Source organism: Galeopterus variegatus, unplaced genomic scaffold (genome assembly GCF_000696425.1).
Source record: "Galeopterus variegatus unplaced genomic scaffold, G_variegatus-3.0.2 Scaffold1165, whole genome shotgun sequence".
Taxonomy (NCBI): Eukaryota; Metazoa; Chordata; class Mammalia; order Dermoptera; family Cynocephalidae; genus Galeopterus; species Galeopterus variegatus.
Genome location: NW_007727276.1, coordinates 320181 through 343181, shown reverse-complemented (window position 1 = coordinate 343181; position 23001 = coordinate 320181). Strand labels below are relative to the sequence as shown.

At 43.9% G+C, this 23001-nt stretch overlaps 1 protein-coding gene across 1 annotated transcript in view; it reads right to left on the bottom strand.

Moving 5' to 3' along the window:
* The window catches only part of LOC103592515 (voltage-dependent calcium channel subunit alpha-2/delta-3), a gene marked incomplete at both ends in the record, with an annotated part of 280594 nt that overhangs the window by 50296 nt on the left and 207297 nt on the right, over positions 1 to 23001 (bottom strand). Inside the window, 4 exons of the mRNA XM_008575267.1 lie at positions 3807 to 3881; positions 12985 to 13135; positions 13228 to 13288; positions 22646 to 22777. Of these exons, the coding sequence (XP_008573489.1) occupies positions 3807 to 3881; positions 12985 to 13135; positions 13228 to 13288; positions 22646 to 22777 (419 nt within the window). The remainder of the gene's footprint in view (positions 1 to 3806; positions 3882 to 12984; positions 13136 to 13227; positions 13289 to 22645; positions 22778 to 23001) is intronic.

Genomic DNA, 23001 nt, shown 5'->3' with positions numbered 1-23001 from the left:
CGGTGTCCCGCCCAGACCGGTCCGGGGCTGGCCACGGGATCGCAACCCTCGGTGTCGCTCCCGCACCTCGCTCAGCCAGTGAGTGGCCAGTCTGTATGTGGGATCCGAACCCTCGGAGGGAGCGCTGCCGCGCTTCCCAAGCGGCGCACTGTAGCAGTGCGCCACCGGGCCAGCCCCCTATGAGTTACTTTTTAATGAGTTACTTTGTATTGCTTTTTTAGTAGTTGCTCTAGGTTTTACAATATAAATATGTAATTTATTAGAGTCTACTGGTATCAGCATTTACTGCTTCTACTGAGTTGTAGAGACCTTACATCTATTTAGGTCCCTTTACCCTCCACACTTCAAAAATATAATTGTCTTAAGTGTTCCCTCAACAAACACTAGGTACAACAGCAGATAGTGTTATAATTTTTGCTTCAACTATCAACTATGATTTAAGAGCCTCCTGAGAATTAGAATACTCTCCTATAATACTCCTATTTTTTACCCATTCCAATGTTCTTCTTTCCTTTCTGAAGTTCCAAGCCTTCTTCTGTTATTTCCTTTCTTTATACACTCTTTAAGGATAGGTTTGCCAGCAACAAGTTATCATAGTTTGCCTTTATCTGAGAATGCCTTTGTTTCCTCTTTATTCCTGAAGGATATTTTCACTGGATGTAGAATTCTGGGCTGGCAGTTCTTTTCTTTCAGTACTTGAAAAATGCTATGCTACTTTCTTCTAGTCTCCATAAATTCATGAATGAGAAATCTGCTGTCATTCAAATTGATGTTCCAAATAAGTAATGTGTCCTTTCTCTCTAGCTGCTTTCAAGATTTTTTGTCTAATCATATTGGTGTGTTTTGACATGGATTTACTTGGGTTTATCCTTTTTGGAGTTTTCTCAACCTCTTAAACATGTAGGATGGCACTTCAAAAAGTTTGTGGAAAAATAGAATTAAAAGATAATATGAATCTTTCCATGAACTTTTTGAAGTACCCTCATATGTTTATGCCTTTCCCCAACTTGGGGTTCATCCAATGTACCTTTAAATACTTATTCAGCCCCATTCTCTTTCTTCTGTCCTCAGACTTTGATGTTATAGATATTAACTCTTTTGTTGTTGTCCCACATGTCCCTGAGACTCTGTTCATTTTGTTCCAGTCTATTTTCTCTCCGTTGCTCAGACTGGGCAATTTCTATCGATCTGTCCTGAAGTTCATTGATTCTATCCGCTGTCCTCCTTATTCTATTATTGAGCTGATCCAGTGAGCTTTTTATATTGGTGACTGTATTTTTCAGTTCTATACCTTTCATTTGGCTCTATTTTATAGCTTCCGTTTCTTTGCTGAGATTTTTCTATTTTTTCATTTGTTTCAAGAGAATTCCTACTTGCTTGTTGAAGCAGTTTTACAAGTCCAAAATTTGATTTATGTCATATTGGCTTATGTTGATTGTCTTGTCTCATTCATGTTACGATTTTTCTGGTTTTGGGGGTAAGGTATTTTTTGTTAAATCACATTCTGGGCATTATGGGTTTTATATTATGAGACTCAGAGTCCTAGTTAATTTTTTTCTTAGCAGTCAGTCTCTCCTGAGGTACAGCATAAAGGCCGAGTGGTATAAGTGGGGTGGAAGATCAACTTCCTGTTTGGCCCTACTGAAACCACGGAGGGTTGGTTTATGATTGTTCCATTGGTGTTTGGCTAAAGGAGGAAAGGTATTGTCACAAATGTTTTCCGTGGTCCTTTGGCTAGAGAGAACAGGATTTCCTGGGAGTTTTTTGTTTGTTTTTTGTTTTGTTTTTTGTCTATGCCTGTTGTTGGTCCAGGTGGGAGGCTTCTGAAATGCTCTAGTCAAGATATACAAGAGTCAATAAGAAAATCCCAGGAACTCATCTCCATGTATTTAAGTCCCAAAGGCCCTAGGCACTACACCTTCTCATTTCTACTTCTTAGAGCCTTTCTACATTTGTTTTTTGTGTTTTGTTCAGTTTTTTTAGTTAGAAGGGGGAGAACCTGACTGGAATGTGGCTTTACTCCATATTGGCAGAATCAGAAGCCTGGATTAATTTTTATATTCGAAACTACTCCAGTCTTCAACATCCATAAATTCAAAGGCAATTTTAAATAAATTCTAGCCCATCTCCTCTAACAATTTTTTCAGTCATAAAAAACTTTATACCTCCAAATATCACACTGCCTTTGGGAAGCCACTTGAAGGAAGGCTTTGATCATTTAATCATCTTTTCTGTTTAATGTTGTAAACACTATCATCGGATAACTATTTGAGGCTCTGGAGTACATTCCAATGCTATAATATTTGAAAGGGAGTAGAATCTTCACCCAGGCAATGGCCAAATAAGGGGAAAGCTCCTGGAGAAATCTGACTATAGATGTCAGTCATTTTTCCCTTCCTTAGCCTAGAAAATAATCACGAATCAACATTCCCAGGATACACTTCTTCTTCAATCTACAATGCACTTATTTCTCCCTCCTAAAAATGAAGCTTGTTATGGTGCTTCTTCCCCCTCAAATTGAAGCTCAGATATTAACTCTGGTATAATTTTTTTTCTCACTCTGGGTTCCAACTGGAATGAATGTCTCCCAATCCTCTGTTGCACACTCCCTCAGGGACACGCAGACCAAGTGCTTCTACCACCAGCATCTAAGATAGCACCACTACCACGACCCATTTGGGCCAGGAGATTCTCCATCACACGCACCGTGCCTCACAAAAGGCTACCTTGACCATCACTTTCCCTACTCTGTGGGGGTCTGCTCTCCAGAAGAACAGCCCTCTGTGACAGGGACAGTAAAACATCATGGACAATGGCAGCTCTGAGTCCCAGGAGTAGCCACAGCTTTACCTTCAACTTAAATTGTCAACTGGCCCTGTAGGGGTGGCATAGTGGTGGCTGTGGTGGTTGTACTGACAAATTTAAAGGCAGTCAAAGGGAAACAGGGTTAATTTTATAGAAGTCTGGTTCAGAAATTTTCCTGGAATGCTCCAACTGGAAGGGAAACTCCTGTCCAATTTCCTAAGATTCTTCTTTAACATGTCCTCCTTTTGTTCTGCAATATCTATGGAACAGGCAATGCTTGGAACATTGAGGATACAATAGTGAGAAGACCAGCCCTATCCTTGTTAAACTTACCTTCTAATCAATAGGCAAGTTACCCTAACAGCTACCCTAGAGATTATTTCATCAACTGTAAGAAGTGCAATGAGGTGTGGAACAGGTGGGTTCAGCTTTTTTTTTTTTGAAATTTCAATAAGAGCTATATTCTTTCATGGAACAGGCAATGCTTGGAACATTGAGGATACAATAGTGAGAAGACCAGCCCTATCCTTGTAAAACTTACCTTCTAATCAATAGGCAAGTTACCCTAACAGCTACCCTAGAGATTATTTCATCAACTGTAAGAAGTGCAATGAGGTGTGGAACGGGTGGGTTCAGCTTTTTTTTTTTTGAAATTTCAATAAGAGCTATATTCTTTCGACGGTGCCAACGTAAGTGTCAAGCACAACAGACGGTGTGCTTAGAGCAAGAGGAAAAAAGTCAATGCACTTGTTTCAGAATCAGCAAGCATCTGAGCTCAATGTCATTATTTCAGTACCATGATTCTATTTGTGACTCTTAATAAATATTCTACACATTGGGGCTCAAAGGGCCTCAATGAAAGGGCAGTACATTAGATGAGGAATTTTTTTTTGTTTTTTTGGTTTTTTTTCTAATTAAGACAGATTTATTGTAAACTATCACTGTGAGGGAGACAGGAGTGTGCCATGAGCCCGGACGTCCCACCCAGCGGCAAGCCCTACCTCCTTGTTTGTCCTGTCGGCTTGCACCAGCGTTCCATTCAGGCATGGTTCCACGTAGTGAAGCTCCTCGTTATACTGCAAAGGGAAGAAACAGCCAATGGGAAGCATTAAATTAAGGACTTAAAGGGTACTTCTTAATAATTTAAGGATATATACAAACAAACAAAAAATCAGCACAATCACAGCTCAATTTACTCACATAAGGTGACTTTCTGCATGAGTACCCCTGTAGAAAACTGTGATCGAGTGCTAAAAACAGACGTTATTCTGTTCTTATTTGAGGGAGAAACATTTAGAGCCTGGGCCGGACTATGACAGGATTCCGGTGCACACTGTTAACTGTAATGGGGTGGCTCCAGACAAACACTGGGGCCTCCCTGAGCTGGCCAGTAGCCCACGGTTCTGGTGGAATCTGAGCAGCATCCCAGAGTTGGGTGGAAACAGCTCCAGCTCTTGTCTGTGGCTTCGTGGAACCAAGGCATACATTTGCCAGTCCACAGAAGTGAGGGCAGAGTGGAGCAAAGGATGTTCCTGATGTTCTCCGGTCACTCTGGTTGATCATGGCACTGCTTGTGAACAGTGACACCATCTTCCACATGTTGCCAATGCCTACCTTCCCACCACTTTTAATCCCAGAATACCCAGAATATGAACCTTTATTCTTGTCCGAAGCTCACAATGAGGAAGTGGAAATTTGGGTGTTCTACTCTTCATTTCTCTCATCAAGCCTGGTTCTCTGCACTGTAGCTAGGCTTGTCCTTCCAAACAAATCTGACCATGTCACCTCTGTCAACCCTGTTCACAGCTCCCCATTTCTATACAGATGAATCTTCCCAGGGCTTTAAGGGGCTCTGGACACTTGCCGCTGCTGACCACTGCAGCATCTTCACTCATTAGCCCTCTCCAAAAATTTATTCTGGACAGCCCTAATTCTCTTCCTATTCTCTGACATGTGCTGCTGTCTTTTCCTCTGCCTTGGGCCCTGGCTCTGGCATCTCCTCTCTCTGGCTGCCTCCTGTCCATCCTCTAGGTCATCTCATTCCCACCTCCCCCGGGAAGAAGCCTCTGGTGCAGGTTAGGCACCAGGTCAGGCCCCTCTCTTGTATACTGCCTGTAAATTCTAATTCCTATTGCTTGGATCCCCCACGACAAGGTGGGGCCACATCATCAGGGTCCACATCTGGTCCCTCAGTGCATTCCCTAGGGCAAGCACAGAGCTGGGCCCAAATGGTGCCCCATAACCATTTGTTCAATGAGAGTGTCATGGTGTTTCCAGTTTAGTGGCCAAAGCAATCCAGGGTTCCTGAAGGAGGAGACTAGAACGAGCCCAGCTCTTGAACAAAGTCTGGCAAAGGAGTTTGGATTTATAGACTGTGGCCAACGAGGACCATGGTAGGGCTTGGAAAAGGGGAGTAAGTGAAATAAAGAGGTGAGCTTGGGGCAGTCAGTCTGGACACACTGCAGGGACAGATCGAAGAGGGGCCAGACCTGCAGCTAGTACAACAGCAACAGGAATACATCAGGCTTTGTATGCAGAGAGGCTCACTAAGCAAGTGGGAGTAGTGATAATACCAACATTGGCAATTAACTGTTCTTGAGTATTTCATCTAGGCACAGCTAAACTTCATTCACAGGTTATCTCAGCCTTCTGTGGTAAGTATTTCCCATCACTCCACTTTACAGATGGGGAATCTGAGGCAGGGCAAGAATGATTCATTTGACCAATGTCACCAGGGAATAAGTAAGAGGTAAATTCCACATTCAAACCCAGGCAGTCTGGCCTCACAGCCACTCACCTGAGGACCTCAAAGCCCCCCACGACTCCTCTCTAGTCCCCAAGCCTCCATACTTCCCCATCAGTTTGACTTTTACCCCCTCTTTAGACTTTTTTCCTGGTCATACAAAAGCATTTGAAATATTATATTCCAATGATCTTAGGGCTTAAATATCTTCTGATGAGGCATGGGAAAAATATATTTTTGCAGTTCTGAAATGAACCATTAAGAAATGAAAGTGGGATTTTAGTCAACAAATGGAACCAGGAACAATTGAACCTGGGAGGAAATTGCACAGTCCAACATGGAGAAGAACTTCTTCAGTCTGTATTGGACTAACACTGGAAGTGGTGAGAAAACAGCCACTCCCCTGTCCTTCACTTCCCTTGCTGATTGATTTGATTTAGGGTGACAGTATGCCCATTCCTAAGGCCTGAAGCATAACTGGCCCTAGCCAAGCAAAGCTATCCAATTCCCTTCTGCTGGATACATGCTTCCATGGCCTGTCTTGCAGCTAGCAGTGGTCAAATGACCCATTCACAGCCAATGAGACCTAAGGGGAAGTTTTCTGGGGAGTTTCAATGTAACTTTTTCCTGCCATTAAAGGAAAACTCCTCTGTGTCTGCTCCTTCCTTCCTGCTTGGGATGCTATTGTGGAGTTGTGGCAGCCATGTTGCAACCATGAGGTGACAAGACAAAGAATGGAAGGCAAAGCCAAGGAAGACAGAGCAGGAAGCTGCAGCCAGCACGGGTCCTTGATGACATTGCAGAACCACTGTATCAAGACTGTAGCTATCCTCCTCCAGGCTTCACACATACACTTGTTAGATGCCTGTATGTGGAAGCAAGCTTTGTTCAGCTGTTCTGTAATTTATAGCCCAAAACTTTCCTAGCTGAGGTTCCCACCTTGGTTCTTCTTCCTCTTATCGCTCCATTTTCCAGGTAAATTTAAATATGTCATTAGCATTCTACTTAATATACACTCTCAAAGTTGATTCGGGTTGGACAGTCTGAGCTTTGAGTCAGGACATTTGGGTCTAAGTCCTGCCTCTGCCCTGTACTCACCATGTAGCCTTGGGGAAATCACTAAACCTCTCTGATTCCAGATTCTTATGCATAAAAATGGGCTAATTCACCTTCTTTTACCTTCCAGATCTCTCTGTAGGGATCCAGTGAGGCAACAAACCTGAAACTGCCTTGCTAATGTAAAGGCTGTGCATGTGGGGGACTGCAGAGAGGGCTTAAAAGGAAAGAAGAGCAAGAACTTCTTGCCCTCATCAGGGAGGTACATGTGCAGTAATCAAAACCATGCTCACCATCACTGCATGTGCTGTGGCCACAGAGAAGGAATCTGCTCTTCTGAACCCCAGCCAGCTTGTTAGTGGCATCATCCAAGCTTGCAGTTGACTAATTTCCCTTGACTACATCAGGGTAAAGCTATGCTGAGTAATCTGGTCTGTATCACTAGAGGAAGTGGGCTCGGCTGTACATCTAAAGGAACGGTGTGCTCCAGACAGCTGTGCCATGGAGGCCTGTTGGCTGCACATGCTTACCTTGCTACCCAATGGCCCCTCCCAAGGGGGACACCAGGGATGCCCTGCACCTGTAGCTGCTTCCAGACTCCTAGTAGTTCTCCGTGTGGAAGGTTTTCAGTTTCTGCATTTTTGTGGATGTTCCCTAGATTTCTATTTTGTGAAGTAACAATGTAGGAGAGCTATATCCATTTATAACTGAAGATCTGATCACCTCTGGTCCTAAGACACGATGGCCTTATAAATAGCTCTCCTTCATCCCTGCTTAAACAATCTGATATCAGTGGTCCGTGGAAGAAAAGGAAGCAGAGCTCATCATCACCGGCCAGATGCAACTTCCTTCTGTCATTTGCTGTCACTCCCTCCCACCACCAGAACTGAACCCTACAGGGGCAACCAACCTCCCGCTCTTGCCAAAGCGATTAGTCCTTCTGGCAAATTTCTGGGAAATGGGACGAGTCTCTTCGCAGGAGGAGAGGGCCCAGCAGTCCTGGAGATAGTCCAGCCAAGCCTCCTAAGCACACGGTGAGGAGGTGGACAAACAACTTTTGCCCCTTACAGAGCTTAGAAACTGCCACATGACACTCAGAGTCTCAGTCACTGTTAGTTTCTTCCCCACTTCTCCTTCCTGGTTTGCTTTCCCCTTCTCATTTGCATGAGGATAGAGCAGTAGAGCTAAAGCAGCCAAGACAGACAGGCCTGGGTTCTGATCCTGGTTCTGCCACACGCTAGCTGGGTGATCTCAGCCAAGACATCTCAGCTCTTGGCGCCTCAGTTTTTGTGTTTAGGAAACAGGGATTCTAACTGCACTGCTCTCATGAACCCACTATGAGGATAAGTGAGATAATTCAACAGTCAACACAGAGTCCAGCATGGAAGAAAGACAAAGAAGGCACCAGGGTGCACACGCACAGGTGCACAAGGAAGAGTAAAACATATATGCGTGTGTGAGGTGTGCTAAATAAATGGAAAGACCAACAAATGACATCCTCTGCTACTTGCAAAGTAGAAAGGGGGTGGTGTGGGCAATGGCAATGTGGCCCACTTTTGGGAGCAGAGATCACATGCCCCTGTCCTCCACTGGAGAGCAGGGACTCTGACTCTGTTGGGGACAAGGTGCTGCACCATCAGGTACATGTGACTGTCTAAGTGCCCAAGATAGAAATCCACAGTGCCTGGCAGCACACTGTCCCACTCCATGCCACAATGACCTGGGTCTTTGGCGGACTGTGAGCCTAGATGGTGCAGCAGAACTCCCCGTTCCTTTATTTGCTCATTGAATATTAACTGAGCACCTACAATGTGCCAGGGACATAAAACACTGGCAAAATTTGCTCATGTTATCATCGTGGAGTAATCATGAACCACTTCTTCTTACTTTTATTAGTAAAATAATATGCTCATTACATCTGAAGATAATGTCTGCTTTTCTTTTTCATGATAAAAAGTTCTTATCTGTGACATGCAATGATCCATCCAAAAATAAAAATGGGTATTAGACTACATCCCACTCCTCTGTCCTCAAGGGAACTGTCCTTCCCTTTGCCCTCTTCAACCACCAAACTCTACACTCTGACAACAAGGGGCATACTACTATCTCCCTTTTTCCTCTTGCCCAATCTCTGTAAGCATTCCCTGCATCTCTCCTTTGAAAGACACAGCAAACTCCTCGATGGGAATGTTAATGATATTCTAAAATAGAAAAGGCAGGTTGTAACTTTCATTAAATGAATGGCCAGAGAATATTGGAGAAGAATCTGAAAACAACGCCAAAGGGCTGGTCTCTCCCACCAAGATCCATACAAGTCCACATTAGTGTAAAATCATATCATATGTTGGTTCACGTAAGTCCAGATCAAAGATGGGACAATGGAGGATCAGTGACTATGGGTTCTGGATGATATTGAGTAATCTGAACGCTGCTGAATGTTGGAAGCTGGACTTGGACGAAAGCAACGCAGCTTTCAGGCCTAACAGAAGACGGATCAAAGATGGGACAATGGAGGATCAGTGACTATGGGTTCTGGATGATATTGAGTAATCTGCACGCTGCTGAATGTTGGAAGCTGGACTTGGACGAAAGCAACGCAGCTTTCAGGCCTAACAGAAGACGACCAGTGGCCTGAAAAAAAAGGCTGAGGAAAGACCTAAGAAGGGAGAGACTTTATGGATCATCTCGACATGTCACCCAGAAGCTGAAACTCCTTCCGTGTCCCTCCACTGCCTCCAGACAGTGTCCCAGTTCCTCCACATGGCTGGCCAGGCTTGTTTGGTCTGGCTTGCCTCTCTCAATCCAGCCCCTTCTTTTCACCATCACCATCTATCCCACTCCACCCCCACCCCAATATGCTCTAGACACACTGGACTCCTTCTCGTGGTGGGGGAGGCCCTACAACCTGAAACTGACATCTTCCTCCTTGGATGTCAACTCCTTCCTCCTTCTCTCACTGCATAAATGGAATCCAGCCTGAGAACAATGCACCCAGATTTGCAGGGTATTCTGGATATGGTTGCAAGTGTCCCATCCCCTGCACTTATAAGAACCTGCAGTTGGATCGCCCTCTAGACTGGAGGCATGTGACCATTTTAAACAGATTGAGAGAAAACCCATGCCATGTTACTAGAGGAAGTATGTCAGGGTGGAAGCAGGAGGTGGTGGAGGAAAAGAAGAGATATACAGCCAGGCTAAATTGGTGAAACACTGAGGGTTGGGAGAGACAGACAATACAAGGGAATGCATATGAAAATTTGCTAACTATGAATCTACTATGATTTAGAACCTCAAACGGTTGGTAAGTGCATAAACATAATGTTTACCTTGCTTGGTGGACATTTTGGTAGTACTTAAGAGCATACTCTTTGGTGCAGCAATTTCACTTCTAGATTTTATTTAATAGAAGCACACTCAACCCTGCAAAAATACATGCATTCCCTTCAGTGTATTCTATACAGGGAAGAGTTCATTTATTGCAGGACTCTTGAGTGGGAAAAAGATTGGTATTAGTATAATGTCCAGCAAAGGGGGGTTGATTAAATAATTTACATCAACTATATGTGATGAAATGCCCTGCCATTCAAACACATTTAACTGCATTACAAGTATAGAGGCAAGTTGCTGAATATTCTGTAAAATATGATTCTATTTTTGCAAAAACATTATGTGTGTGCATATACTTAGAAAAATTTAGAAGAATATATGCCAAATAGAAAGGGAATGAGAACATTTCTGAATTGTTTAAAATTCTTACATATGTTGCCTACATTAAAAAACCATCAAACGTTACTGTTAATTGATGGTCCATTATGACCTCGGTCTTCTAATATAAATTCACTAACATACCTGACCAATCCTTTACCCATTAGGCAAACAGAGTTCATGATTTTACTATAAAGGCTTCAAATTTTAATAGTTCAGTTTCTCTCTAGCTGTCAAAATAATTATGTAAATAGTCTTGAAGCTGATCATTTATGTTGAAAACTAACAAACAGATGTACAGGGAAGGCTAATGGGACCTCTAAGGGTTTCTTTATATACGGGGACAATTTGGGGGAAAAAATTCTTTTCTTAACTATTCTGTAATAACTGGCATGCCTACTTTTAATTATCTTAATCAACCCTCTCTTCATTATTGAGTTGATACTGTTTGTAGATCTTAATGAACTTACATAGATTGTTTCAATCAATGGGTTTTGTTAACAGAACAATAAATCCTGACTGATAAAGGATTCACGATGTAATTAGTTAGCTCTTCTTCCTATGCGAATTTCTGATATTTCTGTAATGAGTAATTAAAGATTAATAAGAAAGATAGTCTCAAATTAGCTGCTTCTTATCTGTAAATGCTTCAGGATGTGTGGGGATTGGGCACATTTACATATTCACAACGAGGCTGGTGACTAGAGTAATTTTTCTTGGTCAGAAAACCCTAAGTTCTAACTATCTGAAAGTCTCCTTCCAAAGAACTGTTTCCAGGGGCCACATAATTTCAGAGGTGATGGTTGAGCACATCACCTACAAAAGTAGGACAGTGTCTGAATCTTCAGTGTGCCACTTCTTCTAGCTGTGTGACCTTGAGACAGGTACTTCTGCCACTTCGTGTTTCTGTCTCCATACCACATGGCACAGAGCTGGGGTGAACGGTCAGTGAAACAATCTGCAGAGGACGCTTAGCAAAAGGCTTGCACACAGTGGGCACTCTATGGATGGCAGCTGCTGTCATTCACTCAACAAACATTTAAACTCCTGCTATTCACAAGCACTGTCCTCAGTGCTGGGGATACACCCATGAATGAACAAAACTAACCCTTGTTTCCAAGGAATTTACTATTCTCTTGCTCTTCCCTTTCCTCTTCAAGGCTTTTAAAAATCTCCCTATAAATCATGTTTCACTGCAGTCATGCCCTTCTGTTCTGAGAGTCTCATCAGAAGAAGCATGCAGACAGGACACTAATTCAAGCAATCTGCTCTGCAATCCCAGTGTCACTTAAACACTCGTGTCCTCTGCCTAGCCAATACAAGTGGGTCTCATGCCCACACGGAAGGCTGCCCAGATATAGGGTTCCGAGACTAGATCCTCTGCTCAAGGGTCTGGCAAAGGCCTGCAGACCACAGGAACAGCATTTGCAAAGTACCATCTTACTTCATATCCTAACACTGGCTGAGAGAGTCCTGAGCACCAGCCTGACACTGGTGCGTCAGCTCAGATAATCCTGGCAGCAACCCTGCTCAACAAGGTCCCTCACAGTTGAGAGGGCTGTTGCCCAGATTAAAGTTATTTGCCCCAAACACACAGCTGTATGTGGCAGAGCAAGAATTCAAAACTTAGTCCTGGCTCCAAAACCCATGCTCTGTCCCCCTCACCACACTGCCTCCATCACCTACTGCAACCACTTCATGCCCCAAATAGATGTGGGATGGCAAAGCACAAGCATGCAGCACACACGAGCACCTGGTTAAGCACTCACAGAAGAGAATCCGGCTCATTGTGAAGTCAGTCTTTGGAAAGAGAGTGGGAGGGACATAAGGGATAGGATGAAAATCATCCCAAAGAGTTGAAAAGAAGAAGAAAAAGAACTGGAGGTGGACAGTTGAACAAGTTCTTGTTTCCAGGCCACAGGTAACTGCCTGGCCTCAGCGTGCTCCCTGGATCTCCCACTTCCCAGCCGTGTAACCTTGGATAAGTTACTGACTCTCTCTTAATCTCAGCATCATCACTTGAGAATATGCCCAGACCACCTCCTACCTCCTGGACTTGCTATGAGAAACAAAGATCATACAAACAGGAGGAGTAAGGCACACAGTCGGGGCCTAATAAATGCCACCTGTGTTTCCGAAACTGAGATAAAGTGTTCTGTGAGCCATAAACTGCTCTCTACGTATTAGTCATTTCATCATTATTATTATTACTATCATTAACATCAGGCTAATCTAACTTAATCTCCATGTGAGAAACTTTCTGTGAGCCATAAACTGCTCTCTACGTATTAGTCATTTCATCATTATTATTATTACTATCTTTATCATCAGGCTAATCTAACTTAATCTCCATGTGAGAAACTATCAGTTTAAGGAAAATCTTGCTAGGTCTATTCCCCAAGGTTCTGAAAAGGTTGGCTCCCCAGGAATACCAAATCTGGTGCTACTCCTCCAGATGACAATGACTACATGCTAGCTTAAAAGAGGGAATGGGCTGAACTGCATTCCCATTCTCCAAAAGTCCCTCCACTGTCCGTGATTCAGTGAACTGACAAGGGACTGACCTCTGGCATCTAGATGACATGAGTTCCATAGCAATGACAATGTTAACTGGTTGATGCTAAAAGATCAAATGAACCCAAAGTGCAAAAAAAGCACAAAACGGCTGCACTCACAGCAATTATGTTGAAGAAGTCATCATCCCCCAATGTATCCAAAATAGATGAGACTGTTTGCTTCGCGATGGTCAGACGGAGTCCTTTCATGCTGCCACTGACGTCAACTAAAATGACCACGTCTTTTGGAGAAGTCGCTGCCTGGATGTACCTAGGTCAGGGGAAGATTAAGTAAAAATAAATCCTCACCTCTCTTCTAGTTTTCTCTTTAAAAAATAACTGAGAGGTTTAACCACTGCTTACCATTTTCGGTTCCTGCAGTCAAAGGCAATGACTCCATTCTCATCTGGTTCCCATTTAATCCCTAGAAGAAAAATGGGGTTATAAGAAACCCAGAAACTTCAAATATTTATTCACAGCATTTTAAGGCTGCTCTGCTTTGCTGATTGAATGGACAGGGTGAAAAATCACATGCAAAGACCAACCCTAGAGCCCATCACGTGCTCCATCACCAACTTTGGGAAGAGCTCATAGGCTGTAACCCTGTAGCAAGCACAGCCGTAGCTCAGTTGCTCCTAAGGCCTGCTGGAGAATGGAGACTATGTTAGTATCATGCTGTCCCTCAAAAGAGGACGTGATACCAGCCCCTTTCCTTAGCTGATGATAAAGGTAGCCAAGGTCATTTCTCACCAGCCAGCAAGTCATCGGACCTGGTGGCATCATTCATAGACCTCTGGGCAGGATCAGACTCCACCCTTGGACTCGGGTGAAGTAATGTCTACAGCATGGGGGGGTGGGAAGCATGTGATACAACGCGTCCATCTCAGAATATACACAGGTCTCTTCTCTCCTCACTCCTGTTTTTAAAACCAGGAATCTTGGTCTGGTTTTCCACACTGAAATGAAATAAAAATGCTCTAATTATGCTGCATAATAGTTTGAATTTGAGGTCCTGAAGCCTGGGGAGTTTTCCCCATGTGTAAGATCAGATCCATCATCCTTAGTCTAGTGGTTTGCAAACCAGTCAGGATATATCAAACAGTGACATTCTCTATGTTTCTAAGCGTACAATTTCATTTAAAATGAAAGGCATTTGCTGCTTAAAAATAAGATAGAAAATCATTGTTTTCTACCATCAGTGCTGCTTAGGAATGGAGGGTTTGAAACAAACTGTGGAGGTAAGAAAATAAAAATGAAAAATTATTTTCACAGGAGAAAATCCTGACTCAGATTGTAGCATTAAGATCCTCCAATTAACAATGGCCAGCTTTCCAGACCACACTGGGCTACTAACAGGCATGCGCTTAAGATAACATCCCTGAATGATTACACAGAGAACCCTGAGATGGCAGTTGGGAATGCAAGGAGATAATTCATTCTGTCCTCTTTGTACCTACATTTCCCACCTGCACATGTGCCTAATTTAAACAGCTCCCTATAAGAAATAAGAAAATAGAAGTATGAGAAGCTATTGCCAATTGAAGACCATTAGGTAATAAAGATAACATATAACTGACATGATATTGTACACCAAGGGACAAGAATGCAGTTTATTTAAAACATATCTGACACACTGCTTTGTGTAAAGCCACATACAGTTAGGATGGCACAGTCTTGACACAGTGAAGTCATACTCCTGGTGAGGAGAGGCAATGTTCCAAGGCGTAATTCCACAAAGAATTTGAGTCCAGTGTAAAGAGAATTTTTTTATTTTTTTGTTTTCTAAATGTGCTGGGCCATGGTAGGTGTTCAGAGGATGCTTCTTGAGTTGAGTTGTTGTGAGTGTTCTCAGATCATGGCCACACCTGTGTAAACTGCAATCACCCACCACCGTTTTCTGGCTCTGCTGTCCTTCCTCCCCATCACAGCCCGTCACTGTGTGCTCCACAGGGAGCAGAAATACGTTATTCTCTTTTATGGCCCCAACATTTAGGTCGGTGCCTGGGAGAAGGAATTAATGATGCTCAAATGATCTCCTTTTGGATTGAGACCATCTTCTTTTTTTTTTTTTTTCCTTTTTGTCTTTTTTCTGACCGGTGACGGGATCGCAACCCTCGGTGTTGCGCCCGCACCGCACTCAGCCAGTGAGCGGGAACCGGTCTCCACATGGGATCCGAACCCTCGGCGGGAGCACCGCCGCGCTTCCCAAGCAGCGCACTCTCCAGTGCACCACCAGGCCGGCCCGAGACCATCTTCTTATACATGGGTTTGTAACTCTTCCCAGGCTTTGCTGAAACTTGGTGCTTTTTGAAAAGTTTATATGAAATTAGTCTGCTGGGAAAACCAGTAAGGAATATAACTCTAGTATGAAAGTGGATCAAATGGAATGACCCAGAGCCTTTTGCCTGCTAGTCGCAATCATCATCACATGGGCAAGCACTCTGCCAGTCGGTGGACAGACAGCAGTGACTGAGAAAGATGGATCTGGTTTGTGCTGGCCCTCAGGAAGCCTCCCAGTCAGCAGGGAAGCAGACACTAGATAAGAAATCACAACTACCAGAGATGCCACAAGGGAGAAGAGACAGACAGCAGTGACTGAGAAAGATGGATCTGGTTTGTGCTGGCCCTCAGGAAGCCTCCCAATCAGCAGGGAAGCAGACACTAGATAAGAAATCACAACTACCAGAGATGCCACAAGGGAGAAGCACCTGATGCTATGTTAGTGTACAAAGCCAATTCTAATCCCTAACATGAGGAAGGCACCTTTGAGCTGAAAGCAAAATGACAGTGCATTACTTTGCTAGGGCTGCTGTAACAAAGTACTACAGACTGGGTGGCTTAACAGAAATGTATTCTCTCATAGTTCTGAAGGCTAGAAGTCCAAGGTCAAGTGTCAGCAGGGCCATGCTCCCTCTGAAGGCTCTAGGTAAGATCCTTCCTTGCCTCTTCCAGCTTTGGCTAGTCCTGGCAATCCTCGGTCTTCCTGGACTGATGGCTACATCACTCCAACCTCCGCCTCAGTCCTCACTTCACTGTCTTCCCTCTGTGTCTGTGTGTCCTCTCCTCTTCTTGGAAGGACACCAGTCATTCTGATCCAGTATAATCTCATCTCAACTTAACTAATTACACTTGCAAAGACTGTTTCCAACTAAGGTCATATTCTGAGGCTCCAGGTGGACATGAATTTTGGGGGACACTATTCAACCTACTACATATGGGTAGGACTTGTTAAACAAGAGTGAGGGCTGGTGACAGGGTAGAGGAGAAACCCCAGGCAGAGAGAACAACATGTGCAAAGGTCCCCAGACTGAGAAGAGTACATCAATTCGAGCAACTGAAGGGATGCTGGTGTGGCCGTGCACAGAGAATGTCCATGCCAGAGGAAAGGAGCCCGCGTGGCAGCAGGAACTGGAGGCCCAGGCCTCTCACTGCCAGGACACAAGGAATGCATTGAGTGGGGGGATGAAGACAGTACCTCCAGGCAGTTCCAGACACGGCTGCCCTGGATGTTACAATAACCATCGTACTTTGACTCAAAGTCTGAGCTGGATAAGCCCTGGGGGATCATCTTGCCCAATCCTGACATCTGTGCCAAAATCCTCAGATTTTCCTGAGGCGTCCCGTTAGGACTGAGACCTGTTCTCCCAACTCCCACGCTGTCATTCCTTTCCTTACACGGGCATTTCTGTGAGAAGTTACAGAATGTTAACATGACCTAAGTGAACAAAAGCAAAACTAGTTTCTATGTCACAGGAGGAACATCTGAAGGTCTTTAATCTGCTCAAGTGCATCTTGAATTCCTTTTATGTCAGGGACACCCGACACAGTATTTTGCCAAAATAACTTGACCATGAAGCCCTTCCTCCTCCAAGAATCTGACAGAAAAATGCATTAGGAGACAAACTTCAGGAAACCTTCTCCCAAGATATAACAACTTTTTAGTATATAACTTTTTGTTCACACAGATATTTTGAAAATGTTCAAGCAACTTCAAATCTCATAGGAAGAACAGTTGGCTCATCTTCAATAGTTGAGATACAAGGAATTGTCACTTATCCCAAGAAGCACCCTACAAGCCATGTAACTTCTGGAAGTGCCAGTGTGCCTTTTGGAATCCCACCCAGGCTGGATGGAGTGGAACAATGCAGCTCAGTAGCACAGCTAGCTGCCATCCTGCCTTCTCTCCAAGGCATTCTATGCTCCATCGTCAGCGTCAGTGATGCTAGCCTGCCTTCCACAGCTTTCAGAGGGTTTCTAGAACGTTGGCAGATCCATAGGTGAAACTGAAAATAATGTTGAAATCTCAACTGCAAATGCAAGTGCTCAACTGTGAGTGTATTTAAAATATTGTGCAACATTACTATATTCCACAGTTTCTCTCCCACAGGCATTACAAACTAATATTGGAAGGAAATTAATTTCATCTAAGACAACATATGACTTCACATTCTCTTTTAGCACATAAAAATGAACAGTAGGGCCAACAGAGCAGAGCCCAATACAAGATTGTCTAAAGGTCGAGCCTCATGCCACCGACATAATTCCATGTGGCAACAAGGTTTGAGACTAATACAACTACGAAGGACTACAAGAAATAGCACAGTAAAACTCTAAACATCTTTTGCCCTCTGGATTTATTTCTGCTTGGCTCTGAGCTCCCCCTTTCTCCCCACCTCAGTAAAGGCTGCCTTAGCCCATTGCTTCTCTTCTCTTTAGTGCAAAGTGTTTTCCATGCAGCCTCCCAGGCACTGCCAATGACATCTAAACCAGCTCCACGACCTTGCACTTGAACTATCCCATTGCAACAGGGCATTTCTCTTCCCTATTTGAAAGCAAAAAGTCCAGAATGATGTGGAAAGAAAGGAAGTAAAATCAAGAGGTAGGTCATGTTGGCGTATCCCTAACTGAATAGGTGCTGCTCAATTGCTTCCTCAAAACATAAGTATAATTGGTCCATAATCTAAAGTGTAAATATGTACCTTCCAGTGTAACTTTAGATCTAAAATATCTGCTCTAGAATCTAGTGTGAGTTGAGCCAGAGTCAAATTTGGCCTTTAAATGTCTTGGCTATGCACTCCTCTAAAAAGAACTCCTTCATTCAACCAAATGCCATCTTCCTTAATCTCTTGAAAGATTATGCACAATGATACATGAGTATGTGACAAGAGAGTTGCTATGAAAATTATGAATTATGATTTTCCATTATCATTTTTATTGGGTAGTATCATTGAGCTGGCCAAGGAAGAGAACCCTAATACTAATCACACTTTCCCTATCACCAAACCTGAGCCTTGTGAGGAAGGTGGGCAAGAGAATGAACACAAAGTAATGCTGTGCACAGAACCTGAACGTGAAACTAGCAAACAGCATGAGTCCAGACTTGAAGGGAGTTCTTTACTTAGCTATCTCCTTCTTCATGGCTATAGCTACAAACCAGCTTTCACCTTCCTATGGCAGCCAAATCATGGCACAAGGATAAGAAAATCAATTCTCTTTGTGGTCATCAAGGATTCTGGATGCACAAGCCCCCATGACGTGGCTCTAGAAGAGTGGGAGTCTGATGTTGGGGATGGGACTGACGCTTCTTAATATCATGTATGAACCTAACTGGTGTCCTGTGTTTGATTAGATATTGACCTGTCCATGATGTACAGACACAGTTTTCTCTCTATGTAGGTAAGGACAAGTAGGTACAGAGAACTGTCAGCCAGCCATATGATTCTGGATAAAGTTAACACTTGGCCAGACATAAAGGATGAACTAGCACTGTTGGCCTCACCCAGGAGCCAGGTAGAAATCACGTCTCACAGAAGGTTATAAAATGATGAAGTGGTCAAGCCTCACAGGAAAAGGACTGACTGTGCAGGTATGATCCTCTGCTTCCTGGCAGATGGTAAGCCTGGGGAACCCTACTAACTAGAATGAGATAGTCATGAGGCATCCTGAGGTACTGGCCAATAGAAGAGGGATATCCAGTGTCCGGGACTCAACGAGCACCATGATGGGAAGGGCAGTTGCCTAGGAGGACTTGGAGAAAGGGGATCAATGGGAAAAGAAAGGGAGTATGGCTCTGTACTATATTTGTGCCAGCTCCCTGCTGGGTCACCAAGCCTCCACCAGACTGCAGCCAGGGACCAGCTCCCCATCGAGCCAGTAGCTCTATTGTATCTGAGGAGAGAAGGCTGCTACTGCTGGTGTAATGGGAGACAGTAGACCTGGTGGAATTTGATCTACTCAGTGCTTTGCTCATTCATCAAATACATACTGAGCACCTACAAGCTCCCCATCGAGCCAGTAGCTCTATTGTATCTGAGGAGAGAAGGCTGCTACTGCTGGTGTGATGGGAGACAGTAGACCTGGTGGAATTTGATCTACTCAGTGCTTTGCTCATTCATCAAATACATACTGAGCACCTACAACATGTTACTCTTGCTGCTGGTGACAGAGTGAGGGACAACACAAATGTCTCTCCTCCTGGGGGCAGACATTCTAGTAGAGGAGATAGGAATGGAAGCCTGATGGCTCAGGATTTCAGGCTAGAATTCATTCTTTGTAAGGTGAGAACCACAGAGCCTCACTGCAGTCCTCTGCTCAGTGAGACCCTTTTGCAATGCAGGCACTGAACAATAAGACTGGTACCTGGGAAACTGGGTATCAGACTACAAAAGTTGATTCCTATAGCATTATACTATTCAAACGGTAGCTACTAGCCACATGTGGCTATTTAATTTCAAATTTAAATTAAAGTTCAATAAAATTCAAATTTCAATTCCCCAGCCTCACTGGGCACATTTCAAGTGCTCAATAGCCACAGTAGCCAGTGGCTACCACATTAGACAGAGTAGATACAGAACATTTCCACCACAGCATAAAGTTCTTTAGGACAGCACGAGGGAGTTGTCACATGCCCACAGGACCTAAGTTGCATTTGTGGAGCCTATGTGTGAATCCATGCAGAAATGGACATCATCATCACAGGTATGCTTCTAAGCTAATGATTACTGAAAGTCTTCTGGGAACTCTTTTCTCCCACCCTGAGAAAAAGGGATTGGTGTTCTTTCTCAGTGACCCTCCACCACCTTCTCTCTCCCCCATCTTAGCATGAAGCACACTATACCACGATGATCTGTTCACCTGTCTCTTTCCCCATGGTGCTCCTTCACCAATGCCCCTTCCCTTAGGACTCCACTCCAGGCAAGGCCACAGTAATCCTGTCTAGTCCCATGGTTTCAGATGACTGACCCTACCCACTGTCTGGTCCCCCTGGCTTCAGTGGTGGACATGTGACCCAGACCACGCTAATCTTTGGACTTTTGTTCAAACTATTGTGACAGATGCTCTCTCCTACCCTGGGACCCTAAGTGAGAAATCCGCAAGTCTGCAGCCATGCTCCCCATCACGAGGAGTCACCTGCCAGTGAAACAAGGTCAGAATGGAAGAAGGTGGAAATGAGAGAAGGAAGGAAAGATTCAAAATCCAAGTGACATTGCTGAGTACTGAAATCCGGCCATGTCCCCCCGATAGCACACTCCCTAGATTTCGAACTGCATGAGCCAATACATGTGTTTCTTGCTGGACCTAGTTGAACTGGGCTTCTGTCACTTGTAGCCGAAGTACTGATAAATGCATTTCCCCATATGAGAGCTTCAGAAGGACAGAGACCTCTTCTGTCTAGTTCACCACTTTATCCTCAGGGCTCACACAGCACTTGGTATGAAGCCAGAACTCAGGATGTACAAATGTAATAATGAAAAAAGATTCCTTCTACTTCAGGACATGCACACTTACCACTGATTCATAATATCCTACTGCTCTACAAATGGAAAGAAGCATCCTGAAAAGAAAAATATCCTAGCAAAAATGCTCATGATCACTCTTCCAATCGTGTTATGTCCAGGAAACAAGAGCTGAGTGACCACATTACATTTATCAGGGCAGTGAAACACCTTTGGAGGACTGAGCCCCATGTCTTTACTAACGTATTAAAGATATACACATTTCACAAAGTCAAAATCCTGCCAAAAATGTCATAAAAGAATTGTAAGCACTTCTGAGCCAACTGTTCTGATTGATAAAAACCTCGAATGTAAATTAATCTCCCCTATTACATAAACCTTTTATGAGGATTCCCTTTATTTCCCAGTGTCCTGATGACCACAGTTTAAGGGCTTCCTGCTGGCAGTGATGACAGATAACTTTTGGTTTCTACTTTCTGTCCCACCCTCATCCAAATGCCATATTGTAAGACAATTAGATGCCTCGTGGCTTCCCACACAGAGCAGCCTCCCGAACTTGCTCTCATTTCAGCAACATCTGCAGCAAATTTGTTTTCTGTTCAGTGTATCAAGGAGATTGCAATTTGGTGACAATGGAACTTTAATAGTCCACTGTTTATTATAACGTTATCTTTAATAGGATGCTTATTGTTTAAATTTCTGTGAGCTCCAGGAGGAAGCTTGTGTGCCCTGCTGAACATGGCTCTTGGGAGATGTTGGATAATGTGGCAAAGCAGACACCCTGGCGGGCAAGTCTCAAGGTACAGATGCCATGCGTAGGGCAAACAGCTCCTCCAGGCGGAGGCCAGCAGTCTCTGTGCCTCAAAGTGGGGAACTTGCTCTCATTTCAGCAACATCTGCAGCAAATTTGTTTTCTGTTCAGTGTATCAAGGAGATTGCAATTTGGTGACAATGGAACTTTAATAGTCCACTGTTTATTATAACGTTATCTTTAATAGGATGCTTATTGTTTAAATTTCTGTGAGCTCCAGGAGGAAGCTTGTGTGCCCTGCTGAACATGGCTCTTGGGAGATGTTGGATAATGTGGCAAAGCAGACACCCTGGCGGGCAAGTCTCAAGGTGCAGATGCCATGCGTAGGGCAAACAGCTCCTCCAGGCGGAGGCCAGCAGTCTCTGTGCCTCAAAGTGGTAAGACATCAGGTGCCTAGTCTTACTTAATGAAAACATAAAAGACTTCACTTAATTGCTCCCAGATTATGCAGGGTGTTTTTTCCTTCTTTTAGGTTGAGCTTGTTAATTTCTACAGCTGTGATGCTGGCACAATTGCAGCCCCAAGTCCTGTTTCCACAACTTGTAAGCAAAATTAAAACTTCCCTTTTTAATTAAAATTCAAACCAAGCCAGAATTAAAATACTATTGCAAAGCAGAGGCCTGGGAAGGCTCCAGAAGGAACACCTGTTCCCAGGCATGATGGACAAACTCTGACACACCCACGCTGTGTGCTGCTGCAGGGCCTTGGTGGAGGGGCTGCTGCCATCAGCATGCTCTGGCATTTCAACCTCTTCCTCCAAGGTGAGCCAGCTCTGGGGTGGGGAAACCCAAGTTCCAATTTTCTATTTTTTACACATTTTAATCAGAATTTAACTCTGCCCAAGTATGACTTGCTTTTCCCTTAGTAACAATAACAATTATTACTATAATAATGGCAGTAGTAATAGTACTAAAACCAAACACTTGTCCAGAATGATTAAATATGGTACATTTCACACCCAGTTACAATTTTGGTAGCAGCTCTATGAATTACTTTGTTGAGAAAGATGCCAAAGCCATGGCAGGTCCAGAGAGGATCGTGGGGTCAATGCTATGTGTACCCACATGTTCAGATGCCATCTTGCCATTCTTCCCCTGCACCCTGATGATAATAGATTTGAACTTAATCTTTCATATTCTTCTAAGGGAATAGAAAGACTTTTACCCTTAGCCCTAAAGAAAAATATTACAGGATCAATAATCTGAATCATAGCTGTCAGTGCAGGAATACTCACCTGGATACTGCCGAAAAAAGCCCTTTGCACTTCCAAAGTACTGCCATATGAGAGACGGGTCACGATCAAAGTTATCTACAAAAACTTTGTTTAGGGATTCGGACCAATATACTCCATTGACGATTGCTGGGTCTGAAAGGAAAAGGGAGATAGAGAGAGAGAAGAAGCGTGTTAGAAGCCAAAGGGAAACAGAATCCCTGGCATCCCACACAGCATGGCAGATATCAGCACAAAGCCCATCCTTCCGGAGGTCATGAAGAAAGGTAGAGATCCTGAAATGTTTTGCTCCTGGAAAATCCACCCGCAAGGGCTTCCCCTTCTGCCCCAGCCCTCCAAGCCACCCAGAAGCCTTGACC